General features: G+C 48.0%; 2 protein-coding genes across 14 annotated transcripts in view; both read left to right on the forward strand.

Moving 5' to 3' along the window:
• Window positions 1-19774, forward strand: part of MYO9B (myosin IXB) — a 36904-nt gene extending 17130 nt beyond the window's left edge. For 3 of the 13 annotated variants that reach the window (XM_068164830.1, XM_068164828.1, XM_068164829.1), the window contains 32 exons: window positions 974-1095; window positions 1649-1790; window positions 2098-2293; window positions 2629-2707; window positions 3159-3248; window positions 4275-4385; window positions 5359-5398; window positions 5927-6049; window positions 6503-6583; window positions 6760-6870; window positions 7696-7818; window positions 8276-8425; window positions 8521-8687; window positions 9037-10023; window positions 10693-10759; window positions 11134-11264; window positions 11481-11638; window positions 11761-11951; window positions 12164-12262; window positions 12744-12920; window positions 13361-13402; window positions 13983-14094; window positions 14245-14315; window positions 14695-14887; window positions 15186-15314; window positions 15904-16009; window positions 16236-16367; window positions 17273-17396; window positions 17843-17890; window positions 18353-18492; window positions 18719-18846; window positions 18965-19774. In XM_068164830.1, coding sequence (XP_068020931.1) covers window positions 974-1095; window positions 1649-1790; window positions 2098-2293; window positions 2629-2707; window positions 3159-3248; window positions 4275-4385; window positions 5359-5398; window positions 5927-6049; window positions 6503-6583; window positions 6760-6870; window positions 7696-7818; window positions 8276-8425; window positions 8521-8687; window positions 9037-10023; window positions 10693-10759; window positions 11134-11264; window positions 11481-11638; window positions 11761-11951; window positions 12164-12262; window positions 12744-12920; window positions 13361-13402; window positions 13983-14094; window positions 14245-14315; window positions 14695-14887; window positions 15186-15314; window positions 15904-16009; window positions 16236-16367; window positions 17273-17396; window positions 17843-17890; window positions 18353-18492; window positions 18719-18846; window positions 18965-19401 — 5007 coding nt within the window. In that variant the 3' untranslated portion in view covers window positions 19402-19774. Of the gene's footprint in view, window positions 1-973; window positions 1096-1648; window positions 1791-2097; window positions 2294-2628; window positions 2708-3158; window positions 3249-4274; window positions 4386-5358; window positions 5399-5926; window positions 6050-6502; window positions 6584-6759; window positions 6871-7695; window positions 7819-8275; window positions 8426-8520; window positions 8688-9036; window positions 10024-10692; window positions 10760-11133; window positions 11265-11480; window positions 11639-11760; window positions 11952-12163; window positions 12263-12743; window positions 12921-13360; window positions 13403-13982; window positions 14095-14244; window positions 14316-14694; window positions 14888-15185; window positions 15315-15903; window positions 16010-16235; window positions 16368-17272; window positions 17397-17842; window positions 17891-18352; window positions 18493-18718; window positions 18859-18964 lie in introns of all 13 variants that reach the window. The other 10 variants (XM_068164839.1, XM_068164832.1, XM_068164831.1 and 7 more) reach the window with 10 other exon arrangements.
• A 400-nt stretch (window positions 19775-20174) lies between these two features.
• On the forward strand, window positions 20175-24070 carry USE1 (unconventional SNARE in the ER 1). The gene is made up of 8 exons (XM_068164775.1): window positions 20175-20315; window positions 20538-20587; window positions 21122-21200; window positions 21297-21449; window positions 21647-21665; window positions 22293-22323; window positions 22533-22695; window positions 22879-24070. The coding sequence occupies exons 1-8, from the start codon at window positions 20214-20216 to the stop codon at window positions 23059-23061; spliced, it is 780 nt and encodes a 259-aa protein (XP_068020876.1). The 5' UTR covers window positions 20175-20213; the 3' UTR covers window positions 23062-24070.
• The last annotated feature ends 1306 nt before the right edge of the window (window positions 24071-25376 follow it).

The raw sequence follows: 25376 nt of genomic DNA on the forward strand, positions 1-25376 counted from the left end.
GTATATAGTGACATTGTTTTCTTCTTTCTAATGCCATTTTTCAAATAGGCTTAATCTTTGAATGACCCATTTCCTGGATCTCTTGCAGCATGAGGGCCCTCAGGGCCAGCTCTATATCTTTTTAAAGAAAGGCTTTTTTGTCTGTGAAAGTGGCATTTCAGTTGCACAGGTGGCATGCACACAGCACTCTGGGCCTGGGCAGGCTGAGTTCTACCTGCTTAGAAATAATCAATTGCTAATCAGCATCAGAACAAGGAGAGGTGTTCCTTGTCTTTCCTTAAACATACACTTGCAGAGCCCCAACTTACTGTGCAGTATAGGTGTTTTGCATTAGTATCTTGCTAGTTTTTCTTCTTGTGGGCATTTACAGTGCTAAGAAAGCCTGCTGGGTTGGTTCCATACCTTAATGGGAAGCTTGTCCTGTCAAGCCTTTGCTGAGTTGTCACTGCAGCAGAAGAGCTTCATGCTCTCTTGACAGAGCTCTCCAGCTTTTCTGTCCCTCAGGACATAGGTTGCTTCCTCAGGGCTTCACTGCCTGGTTTGGGACCTCAGCTTCATCTCCCAGTGCAATTTGGAAGTTCTGGAACTTGGTATTTAAATATTTGTCCTTTCCCATAATATGAGAACTATGGAAGAGAAAAATACACTTGAATTCCTTCAATATCTGCCTACCCACAGTATTGATGTAATGCCTTAGCCACAGGTTTGTGGGAAGGCACAGCAAAACTTGTTTTTCTCTCTTTTAAACAATTTTACCAAGCATCTGCTGTTGAGTGACTTTCCTAGGTGGGCCTTCAATCTGCCCCAGTGTGCCTGCTCTTGGTTATAAATTGTCCTTAGTTTTGTTTCTGCTTCATGAGCTGAGAAGCTCAACTTGCCATAGCTGTTGAAGGAGGTTGTTTCAGCATTTAGACCACAAGATGTTAAAGGTCAGGGCACTGTGCTGATGAGGGAAATTTCTTGAGCTCCACAGGAGGAATATAAGAGCGAAGGGATTGCTTGGCACAATATTGACTACACTGATAATGTGGCTTGCATTCACTTAATCAGCAAGAAGCCCACTGGCCTCTTCTATCTTCTGGATGAAGAAAGCAAGTAAGCAACCAACAGCATCTGGGAAAAATGTGTGGCAGGGAGGAGGGAGGGTCTGTGAAAGGGAAAGGAGGGGCAACTTGTGGGAAGCACAGGTCAGCATGGGGTTGGGCTAGATGGTCCTCAGAGGTCCCTTCCAATCCTACCCTTCTGTGGTCTTATGACTATGATCTACGCTGTAGTTTGCTTCTGGTGACTCTAATATGGTGGTGATACAAATTGATGCTAAAATTGAACTTTGGCTTAAGCAAACTCAGAAACACTTCTGTGTTATACTGGGGATTGCAATGAGGATACAAGGCAGGCATGTAAGGCTAAATTTGACTGATGAAGCGGGAGGAAGCACTGATGCAGACTTGAAACCTCAGAATATTGTGCTGTGTGTAGAGCTGTTAGGTTTTGGTCCAGAAATGAAGCCCATCTCTAACAGTCGAGGCAGGGGTGTGTGTCGAAGCATAGAGATCCTGCATGGTAGGATAATTCCCACAGGGACCAAGAGGTGTTTATCACTGTCATCTCAGTATTGGAGCTGACCTCTTTTGTTTCGTATTCCTAGTTTTCCACATGCTACCAACCAAACTCTGCTTGCAAAATTCAAACAGCAGCATGAGGAGAACAAGTTCTTTGTTGGAACCCCAGTGATGGAGCCTGCTTTCATTATTCGACACTTTGCTGGCAAAGTTAAATACCAGATAAAAGTAGGTGAAAGAGCTGCTGGCCACACAGCCCAGCTTCCTTGCCTTTCTGATAGTTTGGGTGGGGTTGGTTTTTGTTTGTTTGTTTGTTTTGTTTTTCCAAGATGCATAAAATTTGCTGGGAGTGGGTTGGATGTGTCCCCAGAGGTACTTCAGATTTATTTTCTGTTTGCAATGTTGTAGGCTGGAGGATAACAGTAGCTGCAGTGAGAGCTGGTCACAGCAATGGATTGTTCTGAATTGTGGTTGAGCTCTGGAGTCAGGACACAGCTTTCCTGAGAGCCTCTGGTTCAGTGTGCCTGTTTTGCAGGATTTCAGAGAGAAAAATATGGATTACATGAGACCAGATATCGTTGCTTTGCTGCGGAGCAGTGACAGTGCCTATGTCCGGGAGCTGATCGGCATGGACCCCGTGGCTGTGTTCCGGTGGGCCGTGCTGCGAGCTGCTGTCAGAGCCATGGCTGTCTTTGCAGAGGCTGGGCGCCAGAGAGCCCAGAAGGCTGCAGGTATGGGCTGAGAAAAGTGCTCTGCAAGCACCCTCAAGTACTCTGCAATCAGTTAGTGCTTGTTGGCACGACTAGCTTGAGGGGAACCTAATGAAGGTCAACAAGGGGAAGCTAGAGTAATTCTGAAGTGCTTTTCTGAGCAGCTGCAGTTTGCTCTGTAGTAGGAGGGAGGTGGAGAAACAAGAGTTATTTAGCTTGATAGCTAAAGTACTGGAGCAGAAATCCAGGCCGTTGGGTAGATCTTTTGCTTTGTTACAGTTTGTGGTTGGTTGTTTTTTTTTCTGTCTGTGATGCTCATATCGTTGCCAAGATTCAACTTGTTGATTATTTCATAGCAGGAGTGGTACGTCAAGGACCCAGAGTGCCCCTTGCAGAACTCCAGACATCAAATACACCAGTAGAAAAAGTTTACCGGTGAGAAACACATTTCTGACCTCTCTGGGGGAAAGCAGATGACTCTCTGAGCCACAGTATCATATATCAAATGTCATCTGGAGCTTTCACAGGGGTAGCCTGGTTTATATCTTCTGTCTTGGTTTGCCTGGCCATTTTGGCGCTATCAAAACAGTGCTCTGCTTTTTTTCACATGAGATCCAATACTACCAAATGGTGGTGGTAGAGCCTCAGTTCTCTTTACCACTGGGTTTTGAGTTCTGTCTGCTTTTTGTCTGTTGATCTTAGCATTGTGTGTTTCTCTGCAGCCAGTCTGTATCACTGAAGTGTTTGTAGGAGCACTCCTGGGTGTCACAGCATTATGAGATGGTTAGGAGGGCATATCCCACAGAACCACCTCCACCTGTTGCTCTCTACAGGCATATTTGCCTTTCCATGCAGTGTTCAGGTTTTATAAATGTTCCTTTTGCAGCTGCTCAGTGCTTGATTTCTCATTTGATTGTTCTGAGGATTTCGATATAGATGCTTTTGAGGACATCATTTCTCTTTATGAGAACAAGAAGTAAGTAGAAATAGGCTTGCACTTAACAGCCAGGGAGGCACATTCCTGTACAGACTGACCTTCTGAGCATGCTCTGTGTAAAGGTGAAGCCCTGAGGTACATGACACGGTGGCCTCATAGTGCTTCAGAATTACTCCATCATGGACAGTCTCTGTCACTTGTGGCAACTCAGGATACAATTTGGGTGAAAGGATTGGTCATGGGGTAAGATCTTGGTTTTCTTTTGATGTCTTGAACCAAAATCTTGATATTCAAAAAGGCTCAGAGGTGCCAAGGGAAGCAAGTGACCATCTGTAGCGATGCTGCTGCCCCAGAGAGCAGCTCAGAATGGTGCTGGCATCTGACAGTCAGAAGTGATTCTTACGCTTCTGTTATTTTTGGTTTGTGCCTCTCTGGAGAGTAAAGAAGGTAAGTTCTCTGCCAAGACACACTGCTTCACAAGCTCAGTGCATGCTTCAGACACCAGAATCTGCCACGGATTAGGGACCATCCCAGACTTACTTTGAAATCCAAAACATGGATATGTTTGAAACAAAAATGAAAAATGAAATCCCATCTGTATTGCTGTAGTAGCTGGCTCTTGCCAGACCCTTCTGATGCAAGTCTGCCTCAGCAGATGTATTCTCTTAGTCAGATCTAGCTATAAAGATACTTACTGCTTCATGATAACAAAAGCTTATTTCTGTCTGAAAAGGCTGCTTAGCTTAACAAAAGGGTTCCCTGCCCCTTGAGAACACTTTGCTAAATTGCCCTCTGTGTTCTGAATTGATGGCTCAAGATTTTACACTGAAAGGTAGAACTAGAGGGTAAGTTTAGCATGAGGCCCTGTTAATGAAATTGTAGGGCACTGACAAAGCAGGAAGTGCTGACTTGGCATCAGAATCATTCATGCTCAGGAGAAAGTAGTCTGGGATTGACCTGCTGCTGTTTGGAGAGCACTTGGTGACGGAATCTCTTGAAGTTTGATTTCTCTCTCATGGCTGTGTGTCTTTGTTTGCCACCTTTGTTTTGCTGTGGACCATTTAGAGACATGCATGAACAAATCATCGCAAGTATTAAAGGACTCCCATGGCAGGGGGAGGATCCCTGTAAGCTGCTTCGGTCGCTCAGTCGGCTTCAACACCGCTCCCACTTCATGTGAGTTCTGGTGCCCCAGGCATTGCTTTGACGGTGCAACAGAAACCAAGCAGTAAATGCAGTCCAGGAAAATAGACCTGTCCCAAGTCTTCTGCAAAGAAATGACCAAGAATAAAATCATTCCTCCTAAAAAGTGTCAGGGCTGTAGAGAAAAGCTTTGCTGCTTCCTTGTCTTAGCTGGAAGTGGAGCTTGCTTTTGGTGTGGACTTGCTCAAATCCCCTACTCTGTGGTGCAAGCTTGTTGCAAACATTCAGCAATGAAATCTCCCAAGCTGTAGCTGATGGTTTCTGAAATTTAGGATGCTAAGGTTGTGAACACTTCAGGGTTAAGGCTCTTTTCATGTGCATGTAGGTAAGAAAATCAGTCTGGAGGCCACTGTATAAGTGTAAGCTGGGTGGGATGGAGTTGGAACATGCCTTAGAATGCCGTAGTTAATGTGCTTAGAATTGGGAGGATGTGAGCCACAGCCCAGAGCTTCTAGTTCCCTGTCTGTGAGGGATGTGAGCTGTGCCTGAGGTTTCTGTCCTGCTCTGGAGGTTCCCAGCTGTTACCACCATTCCTGAGTTCAGTGCTAAGACTCACCTGAGTGCTTTCACAGGGGTCCTGCTGCAAGCAGCAATGACTCGTGTATTTCAATTTGTTAGTGCCTTCCTATTATGACAGGAGTTCAGTGACTGCGCAGTTAGCTCAGAGTCACTTGTAGAAAAAGTCTATGCAACCGTGCAGTTTTCAATAGCTTTTGAAAGCTTCCAATAGCTACAGTGTTTATTTAACAAAAAAAGACTCATTTTGAACAGTTTGCATTGATCACTTGCAAGAGACGTGCATGAACACACCCTGATACTGTTGTGCTCATTTCCATCTATCCTTTGTCTTGCTTCATGAATTGCATCAACATCCGGCTTGCTGAAATAACCTAACGTCATGTGGGGTCTTGGATTTTTCTTAAATCATCTTCTAATATTTTAACAGGAAAAGTAGAGGTATGAAACAAAAGCAGATCATTCCCAAGGTAAAGTTATGCAGTAAACTTACCTTTCTCTTGGGGTCCTTGGGTGGGTTGGTTTCCTTTTTTGCTGTGAGCGTTCGTTCTGATTGACAGAGCTCACCTCAGAAGATGCTGTTGCACAGCGCAGGGAGGCTGTATCATCTACCCTCTCAAACTTCCTTTTTGACTGTCTAAAGGATAGTTAAAATGCTCACCTTTGTAAGAACTGCTGGAGAGTTAAAAGCTGGCATCTGTTTAGTTAGGCTGGAGATGCCATCAATACATGAAGCCCTTTCTAATCAGGCCATGGAAGGCAAACACAGGGATGGCATCATCCACCTTACTCACCTTACAGTCTTGGGATGGGCCAGTGGAAAAGTTTCCCTCTTAAGGAGATGCTTTGGTCCAAACTAGAAATAATGATGGAGTGTAACACGTCACTGAATGTGGAGCTCCAGGGAGTTGGCTTCACTGTTACTCTTTTTGAAGCAGACAGAGATATTTCTCCTTCAGGCAAGAGACTTGTGTTTTAATTGTGAAACACTCTTCTAGAACTTGCTGGATTCCAAGTCTCTGAAGCTCATAGTGAGCATGACCCTGCATGACCGAACGACCAAATCCCTCTTGCACTTGCACAAGAAGAAGAAACCTCCTAGCATAAGTGCACAGTTCCAGGTGGGTGACTGATGTGGTGGTAGACAGCTCTGGGTGCACCATGACCTCCTGGGAACAGGCCTTCCTGGGCTGTTTGAGCCTGATCTGCTTGAAAAACAAAGTGAATTTTTTGGGATTTGTCTGAAGTAAGGTTTATTACTTGATTAAAGTTAGACCTTGTTTAGAGACTACCTTTACACTGAGAGCTCTCTGGAGCGGTTCTTGTCTGCAGATCTAGCCCTGTGGTTCCAGCATTCACAAACCCCACTTTCAATTACCTTGAGAAGAGGTACAAACAAGTACAGGGATCTGCTGTGCAGTGAGGGGAAACCCCCAGGTTGGATGAAATAGGGCTTTGGAGAGCCATCAGGTCTGAATCAGCCTTAGTTCCAAGGAAGAAGCTAGGTTTCTATCCACTGCAACTCAGAACACTGCTGTCTGAAATAAAAAATGTTTCTGAATATTGCATTGCAGACTTCCCTGAACAAACTGTTGGAGACACTGGGCAGAGCTGAGCCATTCTTCATCCGCTGCATCCGCTCCAATGCTGAGAAGGTGAGACTGGGCTGCTCTGGCTGAGGATCCAGGTCCTCCAGCTCTGCCATGGGTCTCTTGACTTGTTCACTGGTATTCTAGGCAACTAGGGTGTGAAATCAGAACATGCTTTCTCTGATGTACAGAAATCAGACTCCTCAGGCATTTACTAGCTGCTGGCTGCTGCTTTCTTTCAGAAAGAGATGCTGTTTGATGAGAGTTTGGTGCTTCAGCAGCTGAGGTACACTGGCATGCTGGAGACAGTGCGCATCAGGAGGTCTGGCTACAGTGCCAAGTACACCTTCCAGGTATGTGAGGAACTGGAGGTGTGGTGTGTTGTCAGAAATGTCTGGCTGTGGGGAGCTTCCTCTTTTTTGTGCCCGTATTCACATGAAGCTTAGCCATCTGGGATGAACTGTAAAAATTCACTGTAACTCTGACAGAGCCTGCACGGTAACAAGTTGTAGTCTGAACTGTTGTGTGTCTCACCTACCAGTAAGTTCTCCTACCGGTTGCATGATAGAAGCATTCAGAGTGCTGTGCTGCAGACATGAGTGGTCAGTGCTGCGTGTTTCTGTCTCCTTACAGGCATTAGTTTTCTATAAAATTCTCTCTGTGTGTGGTTCTGTTAGATCATGGAATCACAGACTGGGTTGGGCTGGAAGCAACCTTGAAGATCATCTGGTTCCAAACCCCTGCCATAGGTAGGGACACCTTCCAATAGCCCAGTTGCTCAGGGTCACATCCAGCCTGGCTTTGAATACTTCCAGGTTTGGAGCCTCCACAACTTCTCTGGACAACCTGTTCTAGTGCCTCACCACTCTCATGGAGAAGAACTTCCTCTTAATCTAACATCGAAATCCTGCTTCTTCCAGTTTGAAGCCATCACTGCCCATCCTGTCACTGCATGTCCTTGTAAAAGATCCCATAGATTCCCATACTTGTGATCTTTGCTGTTACCTGGAGGCTGAATGAAGCCTGCATTTTGGAGAGTAAGAAAAACTAATTCAGTTTGGAGTGTCAACTAAATGTTTTCAAACCCCTACAGCTTAGATGTCTTAACCAGAGTTCTAAGATAAAGCTAAAACTCAGACCACGTGACTTTGATCTCCTGCTGCCTTTGCTTTTCACAGGAATTCATAGACCAGTTTCAGGTGTTGCTGCCCAAAAATGCCAAAGCCTCCAAGGAAGACATCTGTGTTTATTTGAATAAACTAAAATTGGATGAGAACTACTATCAAATAGGGAAAACCAAGGTCTGTGAAACCCCCCATAAGCAGTAAGAGTTGCTGATGTGCCCTGCAAAATGTAGTGCAGCTCCTCTGCAGCTGTTGCTCTTTTCTGAATTTTGTGAGTGACCTGCTTCACTTCCTGCAGCTGTTAGCTGCCTCCTCTTGGTGCCAGCCTGCCATCAGGCACCACTGTTCAGTTCTCTGTTGTGTGGGTGCTGCTCTGGGGAAATTGCTGCTCTTGGCATTTGTCAAGCAGGCTGCTGTTTGCATCTGAGGAGGGATCTGAGATGTGAAGTCTCTGATGTGCACTTGCATGTTTTGGAATCAAAATGCTCCTTTTGTTTTACCAAATCTGACTCACTCTTGGTGCACTGTTGGCTGATGAGGTGTGGTTCATCGCTATGCTCACGTTTGGCAGGTGGATATACTCTGGGAGGCTCTCCCCTAAGCATTTATTGATGAGCCCTCTTGGCCCAAGCAGGTGTTTATGAAGGAGGCTGAGCGGCAGAAGCTGCAGGATACGCTGCACAAAGAGGTGATGCGGAAAATCGTCCTGCTGCAGAGCTGGCTGCGGATGTGTCTGGAGAGGAGGCGCTTCCTCAGGGCACGGCAGGCAGCCGTCGTCTTACAGGTACCCAGCTGCTTTTTCTGACCAACAAGCTACTCCTCTCAAATCATCCCCTGCTTTCAGTACCACTCCCTCACTTGGGAACTCTCCCCTCCAAGGCCTGTTGGCGTTCCCGGTGCCTTAGGCTGGCACTGCAGAGGAGCAGCGCGGCTGTGTGCATCCAGGCAGCGTGGCGAAGGTACAGGGAGAGAAAATGCTACCTCCAGCAGAAGAGGAGAGTTTGTCTTCTGCAAGCCATGTTCAGAGGACATCTGCAACGTCAAAGGTAAAGGCAGAGGAGCAGTGCAGTATGCAAAGGGCCTTTCAAGCACAGAGTGAGTCTGCTCCGTGCTGAGCTTGGGCTCTGGGTGATGTGCTGATTGAAGACATTCCTATGGAATACTGCAGTCCCCATCAAATGGCTGCTGCTGGCCGGGGGCTGGTCAAGTACTTAGTGCCTGAGCAGTGTTCAGTTGAGCTGTGCTGATGCTGCCAGCTCTGAGAAGCAGACCTCCATCCAGGCCTATTGGGACTGTATTTGGACTTCACATTTAGGCTGCATTTGAATAGCTGGATGCTTTCCTTAACTGGTGGGCATTAAATATTTGTGTTTTCACATTATCAATTCTTCACAGATTTCAGAAAATGGTCACAGAAAAGCAGAAAGCTGAAGAAAAGCAGAGAGAGAGGCAGGAAGGTCAGGTTGCAGAGAATGATACAAGCAAGGATGAGCACAGTGAACAAACAACAGACCAGCTGCCTGTGAAACACAAGTCAGAGCTGGATCAGGGTGCTGAGGACTGTGATCAAGCCCCAGATGAGCAACCTGCAAACGTGAGCTGCTCTGAAAAAGCCCCAGATGAGCAACCTGCGAACGTGAGCTGGTCTGAAAAAGCCCCAGATGAGCAACCTGCGAACGTGAGCTGGTCTGAAAAAGCCACTTCCCTCCAGAAGGATGTGCCCGAGAGCGCCGAGAGAGCCCCAAGCAGCCGGGAGAAACGCGAGTCCCGGCGGCAGAGGGGGCTGGAGCACAACGAGTTACAGAATAAGCACGTCCTGCTCTCCTTTGAAGGGCCACCACGCTACCAGGGGGAGCCAACCTCTTCTGAAGGTGCCCTGGAAACTCCTTCAGCCTCAGAGACATTGGTGGCACAGGATGCTGTCCTTCAGGGCAGCAGGAAGGGAGAGAGAATTCCAGGGGAAGAGAAGGCTCTTTCAGACACACCAGCATCAAGTGAGATAAAAGAGAGCAGCTCTGTTCCTGAGCAGCCACATGTGTCAGGAGATGACAGGGCCCTGGACAGGACAGAAATGAATCAGATGAAAGGCAGCCAAAGGCTCCACAGGCTGGAGAGGCCAACACATCTTGCACTGAACCTGCCCAGCATGCCGGCTGAATGCTGGGGAGAGAAGAACAAACGCCTTGTGCAGAAGGCTGCCAAAGATCTGGACAGTCCCACTGGTTCCCAAATCCAGAGATACGTGGATGACCCAGGGAAGCTGAAGTACAAGAGAGAGAAGTGGAAAGGAAAGAGACAGTCTGATGCTGGCCAGAATGACATGCTGAGTCAGTCCTTGGATGAGAGAACGCATGGGGATAAGTCTCCTCAGAAGCAGCTGGAGTAAGGGCAACTTCCTCATCCTCTAGATGTTTTCAGAAAACAGCCAGTTATGATGTCTAACGATAGAGAACTGCTGAGAACCTGTGCATCTGGCCATGAGCTGGGAGAAAACAGAGCTCCCTGGCTCCCAATCCTGCAGTTGACTCTCTATAGGTAGAATGTGTTCAGAAGGAGGTGGTGGAGTTGCCATCATTGGAGGTGTTTAGGAGGAGACTTGATGGGGTGCTTGGTGCCATGGGTTAGTTGATTAGATGGTGTTGGAGGATGGGTTGGACACCATTATCTTGAAGATCTCTTCCAACCTGGTTTATTCTAATTCTTATTCTATTCTAAAAGATGCAGACCCTGTCTCGCTGAATTCAAGTGGTCAGCCAGAACTAGAGTTAGAGCAGGCTCTGGAGTTTATTTCCATGTGCCTTTTGTCCATTGCAAACAAGGTTTTAGTGACCTCAGTTTGCAAGTGTCATCTCTCTGACACGGCAGGGCATCAGGAGATCCCCAGGGTAGGTTACTTTTGCAGCACATTTTGCATTTGAATGTGAGCTGCAGGAGTTGGACAGCACTCTCTCTGGGCTGTAGCACTGATGTGTGGGTGATCGAAAAGGTAAACATTAAGGGACTGCAGACTTAGAAAATGCTTGTTCTGAAACTGGTCTTGTGCCATTGCAGAAAGAAGGGGAATTCATCTTCATTAAGTGATCTTTCGAAACTGGCCCAGGCTGTTGCTATGAACCAGGTACTGATGTTCTTCTACATACTTATACTTGATTATCACTTGTGACTAATTTGCTATAGCCTGTATACCTGCGTTCCCTTCAGGTGAGTTCGTTTGGGGTGTTCTTTTGGTTGGATGGAGTTCTTTTGGTTTTGGCTTGATACCCATGTGAAAGACTAATTGGCAAGTGCTATGCAACATGTAAAATTAAATTCTAATAAGCAGACCCTTGATCAGAACATTACATGTACTTGGATCCTGCATTAGCAAGCTGATACCTATTGGGTGAAGTGTTTTGTCTTGAAGCAAACTTCTTTTCACCATTCTGTTTTTTAGAAGCATTTAAAGGGTTTGTTTCACTCAAAATGCAGATTATTGACTCCTCTCTGTTGTAGCCGTTGCCAGATACGATAGAAGAAGGAAAAGGCCCCAAGAAGCAGGCTGTGCAAAAAAGGCCCAGTGACCTCACACCTACCTCAGATGCATTTGTTTCCCTGCAGCCCATGAGTCAGCAAATAGATGCCAGGTACATATCTTCTATGTGCCTGGCCTGCCTGTAGGGAAAGGGAACCAGGCAGGGGAGTTTCCACTGGTACTTGAAATGGGCATCCTGAGACTGGTTGTGGAGAGATGTGTTGACATCATCTCCAGGAGTGGCTGTGCTGCTGCTTCATGTTGCAGTAAGCATCACCTCTCTCCACTGCTTCTGATGTGACAGACGTGGCTCTGCTTTTATGTTCAGATCTGCTTTTAAAAGTCCTCTGCGTAGACTCTTGGGGAAAAAGCCAGACAAGAAAATTCCAAAGGAGAGTCCTGATGTGATTGATGAAGGAGAAGGCCTCTCCCTTGTATCTTGTGTCCTCTTTCCAGAGACAGGAGGAACCCTGAAAGTTTCTGAAGGTGAGTTGCTGGGATTTGATCCCCAGCTCGCTGAGATCCATCTTCTGCAATGCTTTGCATGGAAACAAATCCTGCAGAATTCAGGCTTCCTGCTGTAATCCACTACTGAACTTCTTTCCCAGCTTCCTCTGGGCAGACGAGTCGCCTGCAGGCCGGGGAGCGCCATGGGAAGGAGAGCAGCAAGGTGAGGAAGAACCGGACCATAAAGATCAGCAAGATCTCCAGCGTGTCCCAGAACTGGAGAGCCTGCATGGCCCGCGAGATTGCCAACGCCAATGAACTGAAACACCTGGATGAGTTCCTCTTGAACAAGGTAAGGGGCAGCACCTGGGAGAAAGCTCAGGGCTGTGCTGGCCCTGTGGGGAGTGTTAGACTGCTTCGCTAGATCAAGTTTATGATCGTGACTTAAAGCAAAGGGGAAGCGATTTGGTAGCTGCACAGAATGATCACAGAAAACTAACCTAGCCACTGCAGCAGGGTGTTCCTGTCTCGGTGCAAGCTGATGCAGACCTGCTTGCCTTCCAGATCAATGACCTGCGCTCCCAGAAGTCTGGTGTGGAATGTTTGTTTTTTGAAGCCACTGAAAAGTTCAGAGGGAACATCAAGACCATGTACTCTGCTCCTGTAAGTACTAAGTCTCAATTAAGTGAAAAGTTGGTAGGTAATAAATTAATTGAGGGTGCAGTAGCTGCTTGAACTACAGCTCTTAAGCAAAGCAATTCAGCAATTCTTAGCTCAATGTTAGAATTGAAAAAGAACATTTTACAGCTCTGCTGTAACCTTAAGCAGAGGTTAAGGTTTTTCTCTTTCACTGAGCTGTAACTTATTTTTAGAGATGGATGGATTTTGCTGTCTTCAGCCTCTTCATGCTGCTGTGTTTAAACACCAAAGAGAAGTACCTACAGCTTTGCCAGTATTCTTCTGACACTGCTTTGTCTCAGCCAAGTGCTCCTCTCCACTTGGGAAGTGTGCTGCTGTGGGCTGTTATTTTGTGCTTTAATCCTGAACATGCTTCCTCATCTCTGAGCTTAAACACATAAAAAGATGAAACTGTCTGAACAGTATTCAAAAGGACTCTTCTGAATAATATTTTTTCCTTCTCTAGAATGGGCAAATCCACGTTGGCTACAAAGATCTGGCAGAAAATTACCAGCTTCTAGTTACAAATCTGGCCAAAAAAAGGGAAGAAAAAGAAGTCAAGCTGGTTTTAAATCTCTTCCAGTCCCTTCTGGATGAATTCATCAGAGGATACACAAAGAGAGATGAATCTGAGCAGCCCAAGGTATAAAACTTACTGTGTAACTGGCTTTTGGGGAGATTAAGTGACAGCACTCTCCTAGGATAAGGAACCTGTGCCCTGTGTTCTGTTATTTGGGAAACACTTCCGTACACAGATCACCTGTCTGTCACATTCTGGGCACTGATGCACCTTTTTTGATTCCTTCGTTATTTAACTTCATCTTTTCACAATCTCAAAGTGTTTTTGCATTTCCTTTAGTGAAACCTTAGGAGCTGCCTGAAATGTTTAGAGCTGGAATTGCCCTGTCATCAGGCAATGAGCTCAGCTGATTTTTAAAGAAGTTTAGCCCACTCTCATCCCAACCTGAAGCTCCAGTACAATGTCTCAAATGTCTGGAGATGCAGAATAGGGAGAAAAAAGCCCAAGGAATAATGGAATGTCTGAATCTCAAAGACTGATGCTAGTTTTATATTCCATTGCAGCAGACCAAAGCCCAGAAGAAGAAACGGAAACAAGACCGTGCAGTAAGTGCTTTCTTGTTTGCCATCATCTAAGTCCTCAGCTGTGCTCACAGAACACAGATCAAAACACTCTTTCAAGAGCTGATTTTGTACCAAAGTTCTGTTTTATTTTGCATGCTGAATCACTTGCTCTGATATGAAGATGTGATACAACACAGAGCTGTTCTCCGTAAACCACAGACGTGCTTCTGCAGCACTAGGTGGCACTCGATTGTGTTCTTGCTTCTCCATGGCATCTTTTAGAACTTAATGGCTTTCTGAATCAACCAATGGTTTGGGTTAGAAGGGACTTCAAAGTTCCTCCAGAGTCATGGGACTGTTTAAACTGAAATGCTAAATATTGGTAACAAACTATAGCTACTGCATCACACTGATGAACTTTAATCAAGGTGACAAGTCCATAATGAAATGATGCAGCAAACCCTGCTGCTTTAATAGGCTGAAATTTGTTTTCAAGTTCAAAGCCATCAGCTGTAACTGTGAAATGACAGTGGAGAATCTAAGGTAGACACTTATATTAAAAAGAGCAACAATAATAAAAAAGGCAAAGAATATCCCTTAGTTTCATTCTGTCTTGCTCCAGATTGAAGAACACAACGGCCACGTTTTCACAAACTACCAAGTGAGCATACGACAGTCGTGTGAGCACTGCTGCTCCTACATCTGGCCCATGGAAAAGGCTTGTCTCTGCAGTGGTAAGTGGAAGCACCTCCTGCCTGCCACTCAGCCTATGCAGTGTGCAGGTCCCTTGTAACTCTGGCTGGTACAGAAGGGGCTTAGTGCGTACATGTCTAAGGGGAGATCCTTAGTGTCTGCAGTGGTGGTAACGATTGTTTTCTCTCCAGTTTGCAAGCTGACTTGTCACAAGAAGTGCATGCCCAAAATCCAGAGCAGCTGTGTGTCCTGTGGGAAAAAGGTAAGTACTGTGTGATTCTAGGAGTCAGGCTTGCAGGCTGCTGTTTTGTCTAGCAAATGAACAGTGAGCAGAACAGTTTAAACATTTCAATTCTGCACACAGTCAGAGACAGGTCCTGCAGTTGCAGAAACACAACCTAAACGGTTCAGAAACCTTCTAAAAGGTGATGCTCAAGCTAATTTGGGAACTCTCTGTAACACTTGGTGCTCTGTTGGACAGACTGTTGAAGAAATCCTTCCATGCGTACCAGAAAGCTTCTTTATTGCTGCAGCTCCAAGTCTTTTTGTGTCTGGAAGCACAAGCTAATTATGGCATGCAACAAGGGAATTGTCTAGCTTGGGAGTAGGTATGCACAGGGCTTGACCTGTATCAATTCCAGAATGAACAGGATGCAGAACCACGTCACTTTGGAGTGTGTGTGAGTTCCCTGACCAGTGAGAGGAACTCAGTTCCTGTTGTCATGGAGAAGCTGCTGGAGTACGTGGAGATGCACGGCCTCTACACCGAGGGCATCTACAGGAAATCAGGGTCAGCAAATCGTATGAAGGAGCTGAAACAGTTGCTGCAAGCAGGTCAGGCAGTGTTGTCCACCTTTGAGGTTTTCTTGCATGTTACTCCTTTTCTCTGCAGTTCTGTCTGAAAATATCTGCCACTTCTTAGGGTTTTAAACCCAGCTTTTTGTGGCTGTGCAGGCTGGAAGAAGTTGCTTAGTACATAAAAGTGACCACCAGCATACTTGGGTTTTATCCTTCTGAATTGCCACTCTTGATTCTGTGAATCTGAGTGCTTCTAATCTTGCTTCTTAGGGTTCCCATTGTGTACATCAAAGACATGAACTGCCTGAAATGACAAAACATTGTTTTTTTCCAGATCCAAACTCAGTGAAACTGGAGAACTACCCTATCCACACCATCACAGGCATCCTGAAGCAGTGGCTGCGGGAGCTGCCGGACCCCCTGATGACATCCGCCCAGTACAATGACTTCCTGCGAGCCGTGGGTGGGTTGGACAAGTGTCTGAAGCAGTGGGTTTTGAACTCGCTCTTTTCTTGAGAAAGGAACCTCTTAAGATGCTCATGTTGGCTAAGTAGCTTTCTTCCAGTACACTTCCTTCCGTTTTTTACATAAACGGAATTCCTCCTCTGGCTTCCTTGGCATTGCTTTTGGATTCACGTGTGTGGAAGCACAGCATCACCACTCGGCTGCCTAAGAACAGCACTGTGTGAATAGGGTTCCCCTTAAAGCTTTTGTTCTCTTTGATGTTCTGGCCAAATCTAGTACGCCAGATCTCTCAAATATTTAGACTCCCTTAACTTCAGTGGGAGTAAAGCGCCCTAATTATTATTGGAGATCTTGGTGTGTCGCTTGATGGTCGCTAGCAGCAGCATCTGAAAAAGCAGGAGAATTGCAGTGCCTCGAGGAGTGCTTTCACACCTAGCTATGACCATTAGCAAATGAAGTGACAGTGTGACTTCTGAGAATTTAATCTCTCTGCTGCAGACAGTCTGGCACAACGTCGGTGAGTGCTCGGTGGCTTCCCACTAGCATTGCACAGGAGTTTTGATCTTCTGCTTTCTCCCCTTGTGCAGAGCTACCAGAAAAACAGGAGCAGCTCTGTGCCATTTACAGTGTCCTTGAACAGCTGCCACAAGCAAACCATAACACCTTGGAGCGCCTCATCTTCCATCTGGTCAAGTAATGAGTTTAATTACTTCATTTGTGGAGAGGCTCCCTCTGACATTTTGCAGTCCCTCTTGGAAGCTGTCTAAGATTTTAAACTCCTTAAGTGTCAGTGTAGGGATTGTGCTGCTGGCTTAGAAGTGATGGAATTAAAGCTTATAGCTGTGCTAAAAAGCAGATGAAAGTTTGTGTTCTAGAAGGGTTTCTTCAAACTTTTTTTGTTCTGAACATTGAATTTCAGAGTGGCTTTGATAGAAGATGTCAACCGCATGTCGCCCAACGCCTTGGCCATTGTTTTTGCTCCATGCCTCTTGCGTTGTCCTGATACCTCTGACCCTTTAACCAGCATGAAGGATGTTTCAAAAACAACCATGTAAGTTTTAGCAGCCTGCTGCATAGGAGTGCTTCGAAACACAGTGAAAGGCCAGTACTGCCACCTGCCTTTGTGTGAAGCTGAGGCTTGAGTTGCTCAGTTCTGTCTCTGCTAGTGCTGCCAATCTGTATGCCCTGCTCTGAGTCCTTCCACCTCTCAGATTTGCAAAGCACAAAGGACAGCTTTTGAACCTAAATAGCAGGTCTGTATTTTACAGCAAGATAGTCTCTTGAGGGGATTGTGCAACACCCATATTCTACTGAGAATCAAACCATAATGAGCAAGATATAGAATTAAGCTGTCTCCTGCATACTTGGAAACAGCTGATAATTTCTTGGATGTTGTTCCTTGAATTGAAGAAGGTTCTGTGCTTGATCCTCTTTGTTCTCACCCTCCGGCGACTCTGGCTGTCTGAATGCCCCTTGCCATCCTCACTGCATGACTGGTCTTGCATCTGTCCCCAGTGAAAGGAGAGATTGAAAAATGTCAACTTTTTCTAACTTCTTACTGACCCCTGAGGCCATAGAGGTGGAAAAGGGCAGCTGCAGGCTCAATCTGCATCTCCCAGTCTGTGCCAGCATAGGGAAGACAGCTAGGAGCAGTTAGCAGCTGTGGTGGTGTCTGCTCACTTACCATTGTCATATGCAGTCAGCAGGAGTGTCTCTGGTTACCCAGGAAGAACTCCTGCCATTCCTTATCATAGTCTGTCCTGTCTTGCTTGCTGTGTTGGACTCTTCACCCTGTCCCCACACCCTGCTGTGGGGCAGGTCCTGGGATGTGGCTTGCAGGCCAGCCCCGGCGTGCCAAACATCCCCAAGTCAGCAAACGCATCTCATCCTAGGGCAGTTGTCCCAGGAACTTTTCTAGCATGAGGCTGCTGAATAAACTTTTGCCCTTTTGTCCAGGTGTGTAGAGATGCTGATAAAAGAGCAGATAAGGAAGTACAAGATAAAAATGGAAGAAATAAATCAGCTGGAGGCAGCTGAGAGCATTGCTTTTCGACGGCTCTCATTGCTTCGGCAGAATATGGTAAGTGGTGAACTGAACCCCAGGACCATTCAGCAGAAAGCAGCTGCTTGAAGGGATGTGCTGGCTGTTTGTCCTGCCTGTCCCATCCAGTGAGTCACAAATCAATTGCAGGATGAGGAGGAGATGGTTTGGACTTGTCCAGAGATGTAGGTGGGAGCTAAATACAGAGCTGCCCTGGAGTCTCTTTGATAAATGAAGGGCGCAGGGGTGGGGTTCCGCTCTTGGAGCGGTCAGAATGTGTTCCCATGTAACTCAGTCACTAGAACTAAATTGCTGAGCCTCTTAGATAGCAAAGATGTCCCTTTACTTCAGAGATGGATGGTGGACAAAAGTGTGATATGTTCTATTAAGGCAAATAGGGTTTTGTTGTTGTACTGATTAGAGTAAACCACACTCTGTCTGCTCAGAAGTTGCACATAGTGAATTTGGTCTTCATTTCTCTCTAGCTCTGGCCTGTAAAACTTGGGTTTTCTTCCCCTTATGAGGGGATGCTGGTATGTACCCTGCTTGCTTGTTAAGAGTGCATGGGGTTTCTCCTTACTGCATGACTAAAATACTAGGTGTGCTGTCACTTGGTTTGAGGTGCCCTTTTGGACAACTGCATGTGTTGGAGCAGCTTTCTCCCCAGACTGCATGTGGGACTGCTGACCTGTCATCACATTCTGAGTGTGCCCTGTCCTGGGTGTGATGATCTTACTCATAAATGACTATTAAAACTAAGCTGAGGCTGGTAAATCAAATTCCTGGGCTTCAAAAAAGGTAACAAACCCCCAGAAATCAGGTGAAGAGAGACACTTCTATCAATTTTTGAAACATTTGTGTGGATAACTAACAGCTCTTCATCCGTTTGTAGCCTTTCCTCTGGCCTACTCATTTGTCTTCTGCCTTGTAACTAGCAGCCAGTCAAGGCTCATACAGCTGAGGACCAAGGTGTTAAACCTCAGTTTGTCTTGCAGAGCAAAAGCTCCCAGGCCAAAGGAAGTGACAGTGGCAGCTCAGAACTGGACTTGGTGCACGAAGAGGAGGACGTTTCTGAAGCTGATGATCGGGAGAAGGAGATTCTGATTGGTCGCATACAGTCGATAAAGGAAGAGAAGTGAGTGACCCTTCCCCATCTCTGGAGGTGCCACCTTGGCATCTCTTGTCCCAGGCTGATGCTGTTCTGTGTGCCTTTGTGAGGGCAAAAAGGAAAACACAAAGGACTGGCTAAAAGAAAACACCCTGAGAGGCTTCTTGCAGGAAGGCTGACCTCCGAGCAGGAGCTGCATGCAAAGCTGCTGGGACCAGAGGTGTCTGAGTGCTGCGTGTCCCTTTTGCTGCAGGGAGGATATCACCTACCGCCTACCTGAGCTCGACCAGCGCGGCTCTGACGAGGAGAACGTGGACTCGGAGACCTCAGCAAGCACAGAGAGCCTGCTGGAGGACAGGGCAGGGCGGGGGGCTACGGAAGGTCAGTATTAAGGTAGTGTGTGTGTTTTTTATTCTACCAACCTCAGCTGGTCGCAGCTGCTTCTATCAGCTTATGGATTTGTGCACTTTCAGTATCTAAGGAACTTGTTTCTTTAAAGCAATTCTTGGATTACACTGCTGTGCTCAGAGCTCCATCATGCCTGCCAAAGACTTTTCCAAAGTGCCTTCTCTTCTGCAAGCCTCTTCAGACTCTTCTTGTGCATCCCTGGCTTCAAGACACCGGCCATCTCTGACACTGCCCAAGATGAAAGTGCCCCATCGAACTCCAGTGATGCCAACAGCAAATATAAAACTTCCTCCTGGGATTTTCAAATGTACAGAAGGATCTCAGGGCAGGATTTCAGCTAAGGAGGAGACTCAGGTATTGGTGAGACGAAGGGAGCAGCCAGCAAGGCGGATGGACAAGATCCACTCTGTTTATGTGGCACATGGCGCTGCAGCAGCCCGGGAGCTCTCGGGGGGATGTGAACCAACAGCCACGGTTCAGCGCAGGTTTTCAGACCCCTACTCTCACCTTCCCTGGCTGGAGCAGTGAAGTTCTGGAGCTGCGTGCACGTGTACAGTACTGTAAGGGTTAAGCAAGGCTGTTTAAAACAAAGATTCTTTACCTTAGATTAAAACCCTGCAAAGTAGAAGATAAGCCTGGTGGAGCAAAATACAGGAATTTGAGTGCGCAGGAAATGAGACAGTCCCCAGATTCTGCTGCCGTGCCTTTCTCCAGTTGCCTTACAATGGACTCTAATGGGACCAACTATGACGTTTTGGGTCAATTTGTGTTGCCTTAATATTTTTTTTTATGTTTTTATGACCAATTTCTGTGTGGTTTACAGAACTGTTAATGTTGTAATAGCCTTAACTGAGACCAAAATACATAAAAACGTTTATTAATACATTGCACTTTTAAACAATCCGTGTGTGTTCATGAATTGTTTGGAATCACTTCTCAGTGTCAGTGCTTCCTAAAACACGGGGAGAGCTCAGCACCGGGGGAGGCGCACTAGCACCGAGCCCGGGGTGTTGCCTCAGAGCACTGCTGGGGGCTGGTGCTGTGCAGAGCTGGGTCACACCCGTGCGACGAGCCCCGCGGCTGGGACGGGACCCGCTGGGAGCAGCAGGCTCTGTGCCAGCCCTTCACGGAGCTGGTCTGAAACCCCTGCTCCTCGCCGAGGCGCAGGAGGAGCCGGGTTCGGACACCGTCAGCACACTTCAGGCACTGCCACTGCCGCCCCAACACAGGGCCGCCCTTCCCGGGGCGCTCTCTCTACCCGGCGCAGCGCTGCCCTCCGCCGGCCCCGCCCGGCGCCGCCGGAAGCGGCCGTGAGGCAGTTTCGGGGGGGGGCGGCGGCCATGGCGGCGACGCGGCTGGAGCTGAACCTGATGCGGCTGCTGAGCCGGTGCGAGGCGCTGGCGGCGGAGCGGCGAGACCCCGAGGAGTGGCGGCTGGAGAAGGTGAGGCGCGGCCGGATCCAGCCGCGGGGGGAGGCCGGCAGGGGCCAGCGGGCGGCGGTGGCGCTTCCCACCCTTCTGTCCCTGCATCAGCGCGTTGGGCTCCGAGGCAGGCCGAGGCAGCCAGCGCTGGGGAGCGTTAGAAGTCCAACTGGAGTCGCAGCCCTCTAGCGGGCAGAGTGTTTCTCCTTAATGCTGTCGCTTAAGAGTTTTTTACCTCCGCAGTATGTGGCTGCTCTGGAAGACATGCTCCGAGAGCTGAAGAAGCAGTCGAGGTGAGTCCTCTGCAATCCAGGGGCATCCTGCATCTCTCGCCTGTCAGACAGAGACGTAGCCCACAGACACCCCCGCAGGGCAGACCCTGTCCTCTGAAATAGCTCTTGGTGAGGGACAACCTCTGCCTGCAAAGCAACAACAGCAGAGCCCTGTGAGGAGCTGTGCAGCGCTGCCATGTTCCACACACGTTTCTCCACCTGCCAGCCTCGGCCCCTCCACCATGCTGTGCCCCAGGCTGGCAGTGCCTGGGTGATCTGTAGGGCTTTCTGAGAAAGTCCTAGCTAGAGACTGCTCCTCATAGGATCAGCAGAGTGGTTTGGGTTGGAAGAGACCTCAGCCCCGTGCCATGGGCAGAGACACCTCCCGCTAGACCAGATTGCTCAAAGCCTTGTCCAGCCTATCACTGATCTGTGTTAGAAGATGCTTCTTGAAGAATCAGATGTTTGGAGGTTTATTTTGCTTAGGAAGTCTCTTGGGCACCAGAGAATGCTAATAACTCCTGGGGGTTCTGTTACTGTTTTCAATTCCAATAGCAAGCCAGCTCCAGAACTGATGAACGAATACTCTCGCAAAGTAGACTTCCTGAAGGGGCTTTTAGAAGCTGAAAAGCTGGTAAGATCTGCTTGAAAAGACTTGAGTGCCCTCTGCCTGTATTCTCTTTATTGCCTATAGCAATAGGGTTACTCTCTCATTGCTTCCTCCTCACAGTCTTCGTCAACCGAAAAGGCTCTGGCAAATCAGTTCTTGGCCCCTGGCCGTACCCCCACAACAGCCAAAGAGAGGACCCCAGCAACTAAAAGGGTTCACCTGCAGACAAAGGCTCGATGCACAGGCAAGATGAGGAGCGAGCTGCTTGGCACAGTATGTTGTGCTGCTGCTTCTTTAGGAGTTGTCTCTTGCTTCCTTTGGTAGCTGTGCCCTGGGCTGGGTGGACAGTCACCTTTATCTGGTTTGGGTGGTCTGAGCACTGGGTACAGGCACTGCCCTGAGCCTGAAGGACCATCCTTTATCATTGCCTCTTTGTAATCTTCTCTTTTGTTTCTCTTTCTGTCTCCCAGGACCCCTTGGTTGCCAATGGTAAGTTTAATCTGTTGGCTTTTTCTACCTTCGATTAGCTAGGGAAGGGAAGAGGAAGGCTTTGTTTTATTAGGAGTTGGCCAAGGTGGCTCACATAGGTGTTAACACCCAATGAAACCAAAGGCTCTAAACAGGTGAAAGCCTGAGGGCTGCTACCAGTATGGGAGCAGGGACTTGCAAGAACCCATTTTGTGTAGAGCTCATCTAGAGCAGACACTTTGGGTGGAGAATGAGCAGGGGCAATTTGCCTGTGTTGCTGCTCAGAGGAAATGAGGCGATCTCAGGTGCCTGGAGTGGGTGTTGTGTAATTCCTGCTAAACACCCTCCCAAGGTGGGGAGCTGCTAGGAATTAATTTGTAGTTTCCATAGCTACTGTTAGAGCAGCTGGAGCTAGGCCAGGCTAAGGTGTCCTAAAAGAGAACGTGGCTTAAACTGTGCCCCCAGGGATGTGGTTTATCTGGGCTTTGTCTCTCGACCCTGCTTTTGGGTTGGGTGTTGTCTTTCCCCTGTGGGAAGCAGACAGCCTTTTGAAGTGCTTATTCCCTGGGGTTGGAGGGTCAGGTAGGATTTGGACACCAGCAAAGCCTTTCATAACCTGCTCAAGCACAGATGTCTCTCTTTTTGCAGATTTTGAAGAGTTCACCGTGAGGAAGCGGAAGTGAGTGCAGATGTCTCCTCCCGGTGCTCAGTATTTTGGGAGCTGCTTTCCCAGTGGCCTTTAAATCATAGATGTGCTTCCATCTGGGTGAAGGTTCTGCTGCTAGACACCAAATACAGTGACTCCTGACAGCCATTCTTGGTCCTGTCAGAGCTGCAGAGTCTGGGGAGGGTACAAATCTCACCTTTCTCACCCCTGTACTCCTCCAGAGGCCTCGCATCAGATGAGAAGCAGTCAGCGGTGGAGCTGGATGCTGTGTTGCAGCACCACCAGGACATGCAGGAGAAGTTAGCTGAAGAAATGCTAAGTCTCGCTCGCAGCCTCAAGAACAACACTCTGGCTGCACAGAATGTGATCAAGCAGGACAACCAGGTAGTGCCTGAGAGGGCCACACTCTGCAGGGGGGCAACCTGAGTCCATCTGGGATTGGAGAGGAGAGGCTGGGGGTAAAACCTGTCTGCTTCTGTAGTGCAGCTGAAGCTTTTGTCTGTTGGGAGGAACAAGTCAGATCTGTCAGAGCTGAGTCTGAAGCTGCTTTGTTCTCTGTGCTCCCAGACGCTGTCGCATTCCCTCCGGATGGCAGACCAGAACTTTGAGAAGCTCAAGGATGAGTCTGAGCGCCTGGAGCAGCACGCCAAGAAGTCAGTCAACTGGCTGCTCTGGATCATGCTGATTGTGGTTTGTTTCATATTCATCAGCATGATTCTCTTCATCAGGATCTTCCCCAAACTGAAATGATTCTCTTTTCTTCATTTAAAATGGCTAGAAGTGCAGGTCCTAAGATGAGCTGGTGCAAGATCCCTCTACAGTCAGTTTCTTCACCACCTCTCATGTCCCTAAAGAGGCTGCCCATGACCTACCTTGCATCTCTCTTGTTCAGTCACTGGATTCCATGGGGAGTTAGTTCCATGAGGGAAGTTTTCTGCACTTGTCTGCTTGGTTACTCTTTGCTTAGTGAATGTTGTTGCCCATTGTGGGAGAACTGGGATCCAGGTAGCAACTGCTCACAAGTTCCATAGTGGCTAGATACAGTCCTGATTCTACTGTGGCAAATGTTAGGACCTCTAAAAGGCATTTGTTGAGGGGCAGCAGATGAACCCCAGCTGTTCTCTGGCCATTTCTGATGCTGTAAGAGCCACCGGATGGGGTCTTGGGGGCTGCCTGCTGATGCCATAGCAGCCCTGGGCCAGGGGACAGTGGGGGAAGAGCTGCCTGTGAAACCCAACTCTGAGCACACCCCGGTGGCAGCCTCTGCCTCAAAGCTGTTCTGTGTTGGTTACAGAATGGGAATGAAGGGAATTTGACACTTCCTACCTGAAGGGTTTTGATCATTCAGCAGAAGGGTTACAGGTTGGTTTACCACTCACTGGCTCACCCAAGGAGTGACACCATGAAGGAAGCTTTGCTAGCTCTTGGCCTGTGCTCCTTCTCTTCAAGCAGAAATGTGCAGTTGCAGCAATCCAGGTTTGGACATTTCTGCTTTTCCCCAAAGTTTGTTTTCAGCTGCAGTGTTTGCCTTTTCCTTGGGCATCATTGGTGCCTGGATGTCACCAAATGATTTTTGAGTTCTAATTGTCTACTGGTTTCCCTGTAGCTATTCCAGTGCTGAGCTCTTCTATTAGAGCAGAGGTTGGATGTGGTGCTGGAATGTTTTGTGTGCAAGCCATGCTGGGATGATACAACACAAATACTTCAGCTCCTGTAACATTATCTCCTTTATTACTCAGAATAAATTTTTTTTACAGCTTGCAAGAGGCTTGGCTGCATCACTGCAGGCGAGTTGAGAGAGAAGTTCTGCTGTCAGCCACGTGCTGGCTACAGCTTGGAGCAGGTCAGCGGGCAGGAGCTGGGCAGCAGTTTTGAAGGATGAAGTGCCAGAGCAGAGAGCAAGTCCTGTGGCTACCAAGGCTCTTTGTGACCCCTGGTGTGACTGCGCAGCACTGCCCTGTGCTTTGGTTACCTCTGACCCGCTGGAAGAATGTGACCTTCTGCCCTGGCACCCCAGGCATTCATTCCTCAGTGGCCGGCGATCCCCAGCACACAATGGCTGTTGGCAGTTGGCAGCCCAGCCCTTGCTGTGAGTTCATTTAGTAATTGCAGTTATTCAGAACACTTTGAACATGGCTGCCAGGAGTGTTTAGAACAAACAGTTGCTGGAGGCTTTGTGACACTTCAGGCTTGGAGTGACAGTTCTGACCCACACAGGAGTCTGCTGCTGCAGCCCTCAGCTCCAGCTCACCGCTCTGGGCTCTGCTTTGCAGAGCCTTACCTGTAGGAAGGGCTGTGTGAGAGTATTGGGAAGTGAGGGGTGCTTAACTTTCCCAAAGGCTTGGGAAATCCAGATGGAGAGATGTTTCTTAGGCATGGGGCTGGCCCTTGGTTGGCTTCTTGGTAGACTACCTGCTTCTAGAGAGCAGGTGAAAAAATCAGACCTCATTTGGAGCCTTGGGTCATGCCAGGCTGGCCAAGGTACCATTTCTGAGCAGTGGCTAGAGGTCAGCTTGAGCCTTTCTGGCAAACAGCTCTGGTGACAGAGGCCCTTGTGCTGTATCTGAAAAGTCTTCTCCAATCAAAACAATTCCTTGGCTGACTGCTGGGCTGTCTGTAGGGATACAGGAATGGCAGGAGCAGGACACTGCACGATGGCTCCTGGGGCTGGGCACTCGCCTTGCTTTGGGCAAACGTTCCCCGGGCTGGCCTCCGCAAAGCCTCTGCCTCTTGAACCTTGTAGGCTGTGAGCAGCTTCCCACAATTGCAGGAGGCATGCAGAAGGGTGAAAGTGCTGGGCTGGGCAGAGAAGGGTCTGCTGCCGACTGTTCACTGGGTGACAGCACGCAAGTTGCAGTCTGCTGGAAACCTGATAGGAAACCTCAGAATCAAAGCCTCATGATGAATAATTGCAGGCATCAAAAAAATTGTAACCATGGTAACTGAGCAGCTAGGAGCAGAAAATCCTAATCAGAATTGTTGGTGGCCAGCAGAGTGCTGCTGCCATTCCAGAGCCCTGCTGCCTAGTGCAGGGCTGGCGGGTGCCTCCTGCTCTGGTCTGCCAC

Source organism: Melanerpes formicivorus, unplaced genomic scaffold (genome assembly GCF_026170545.1).
Source record: "Melanerpes formicivorus ecotype bairdi unplaced genomic scaffold, bMelFor1.0.p_v2 SCAF_83, whole genome shotgun sequence".
Taxonomy (NCBI): Eukaryota; Metazoa; Chordata; class Aves; order Piciformes; family Picidae; genus Melanerpes; species Melanerpes formicivorus.

Excerpts from the sequence above, each read along its gene's own strand:
- USE1 (XM_068164775.1), top strand. The coding sequence starts at position 20,214 with ATGGCGGCGACGCGGCTGGAGCTGAACCTGATGCGGCTGCTGAGCCGG. Across the intron at positions 21,201-21,296 it reads TTTTAGAAGCTGAAAAGCTG|TCTTCGTCAACCGAAAAGGC; the intron begins GTAAGATCTGCT and ends TCCTCCTCACAG. Across the intron at positions 22,324-22,532 it reads TTCACCGTGAGGAAGCGGAA|AGGCCTCGCATCAGATGAGA; the intron begins GTGAGTGCAGAT and ends GTACTCCTCCAG.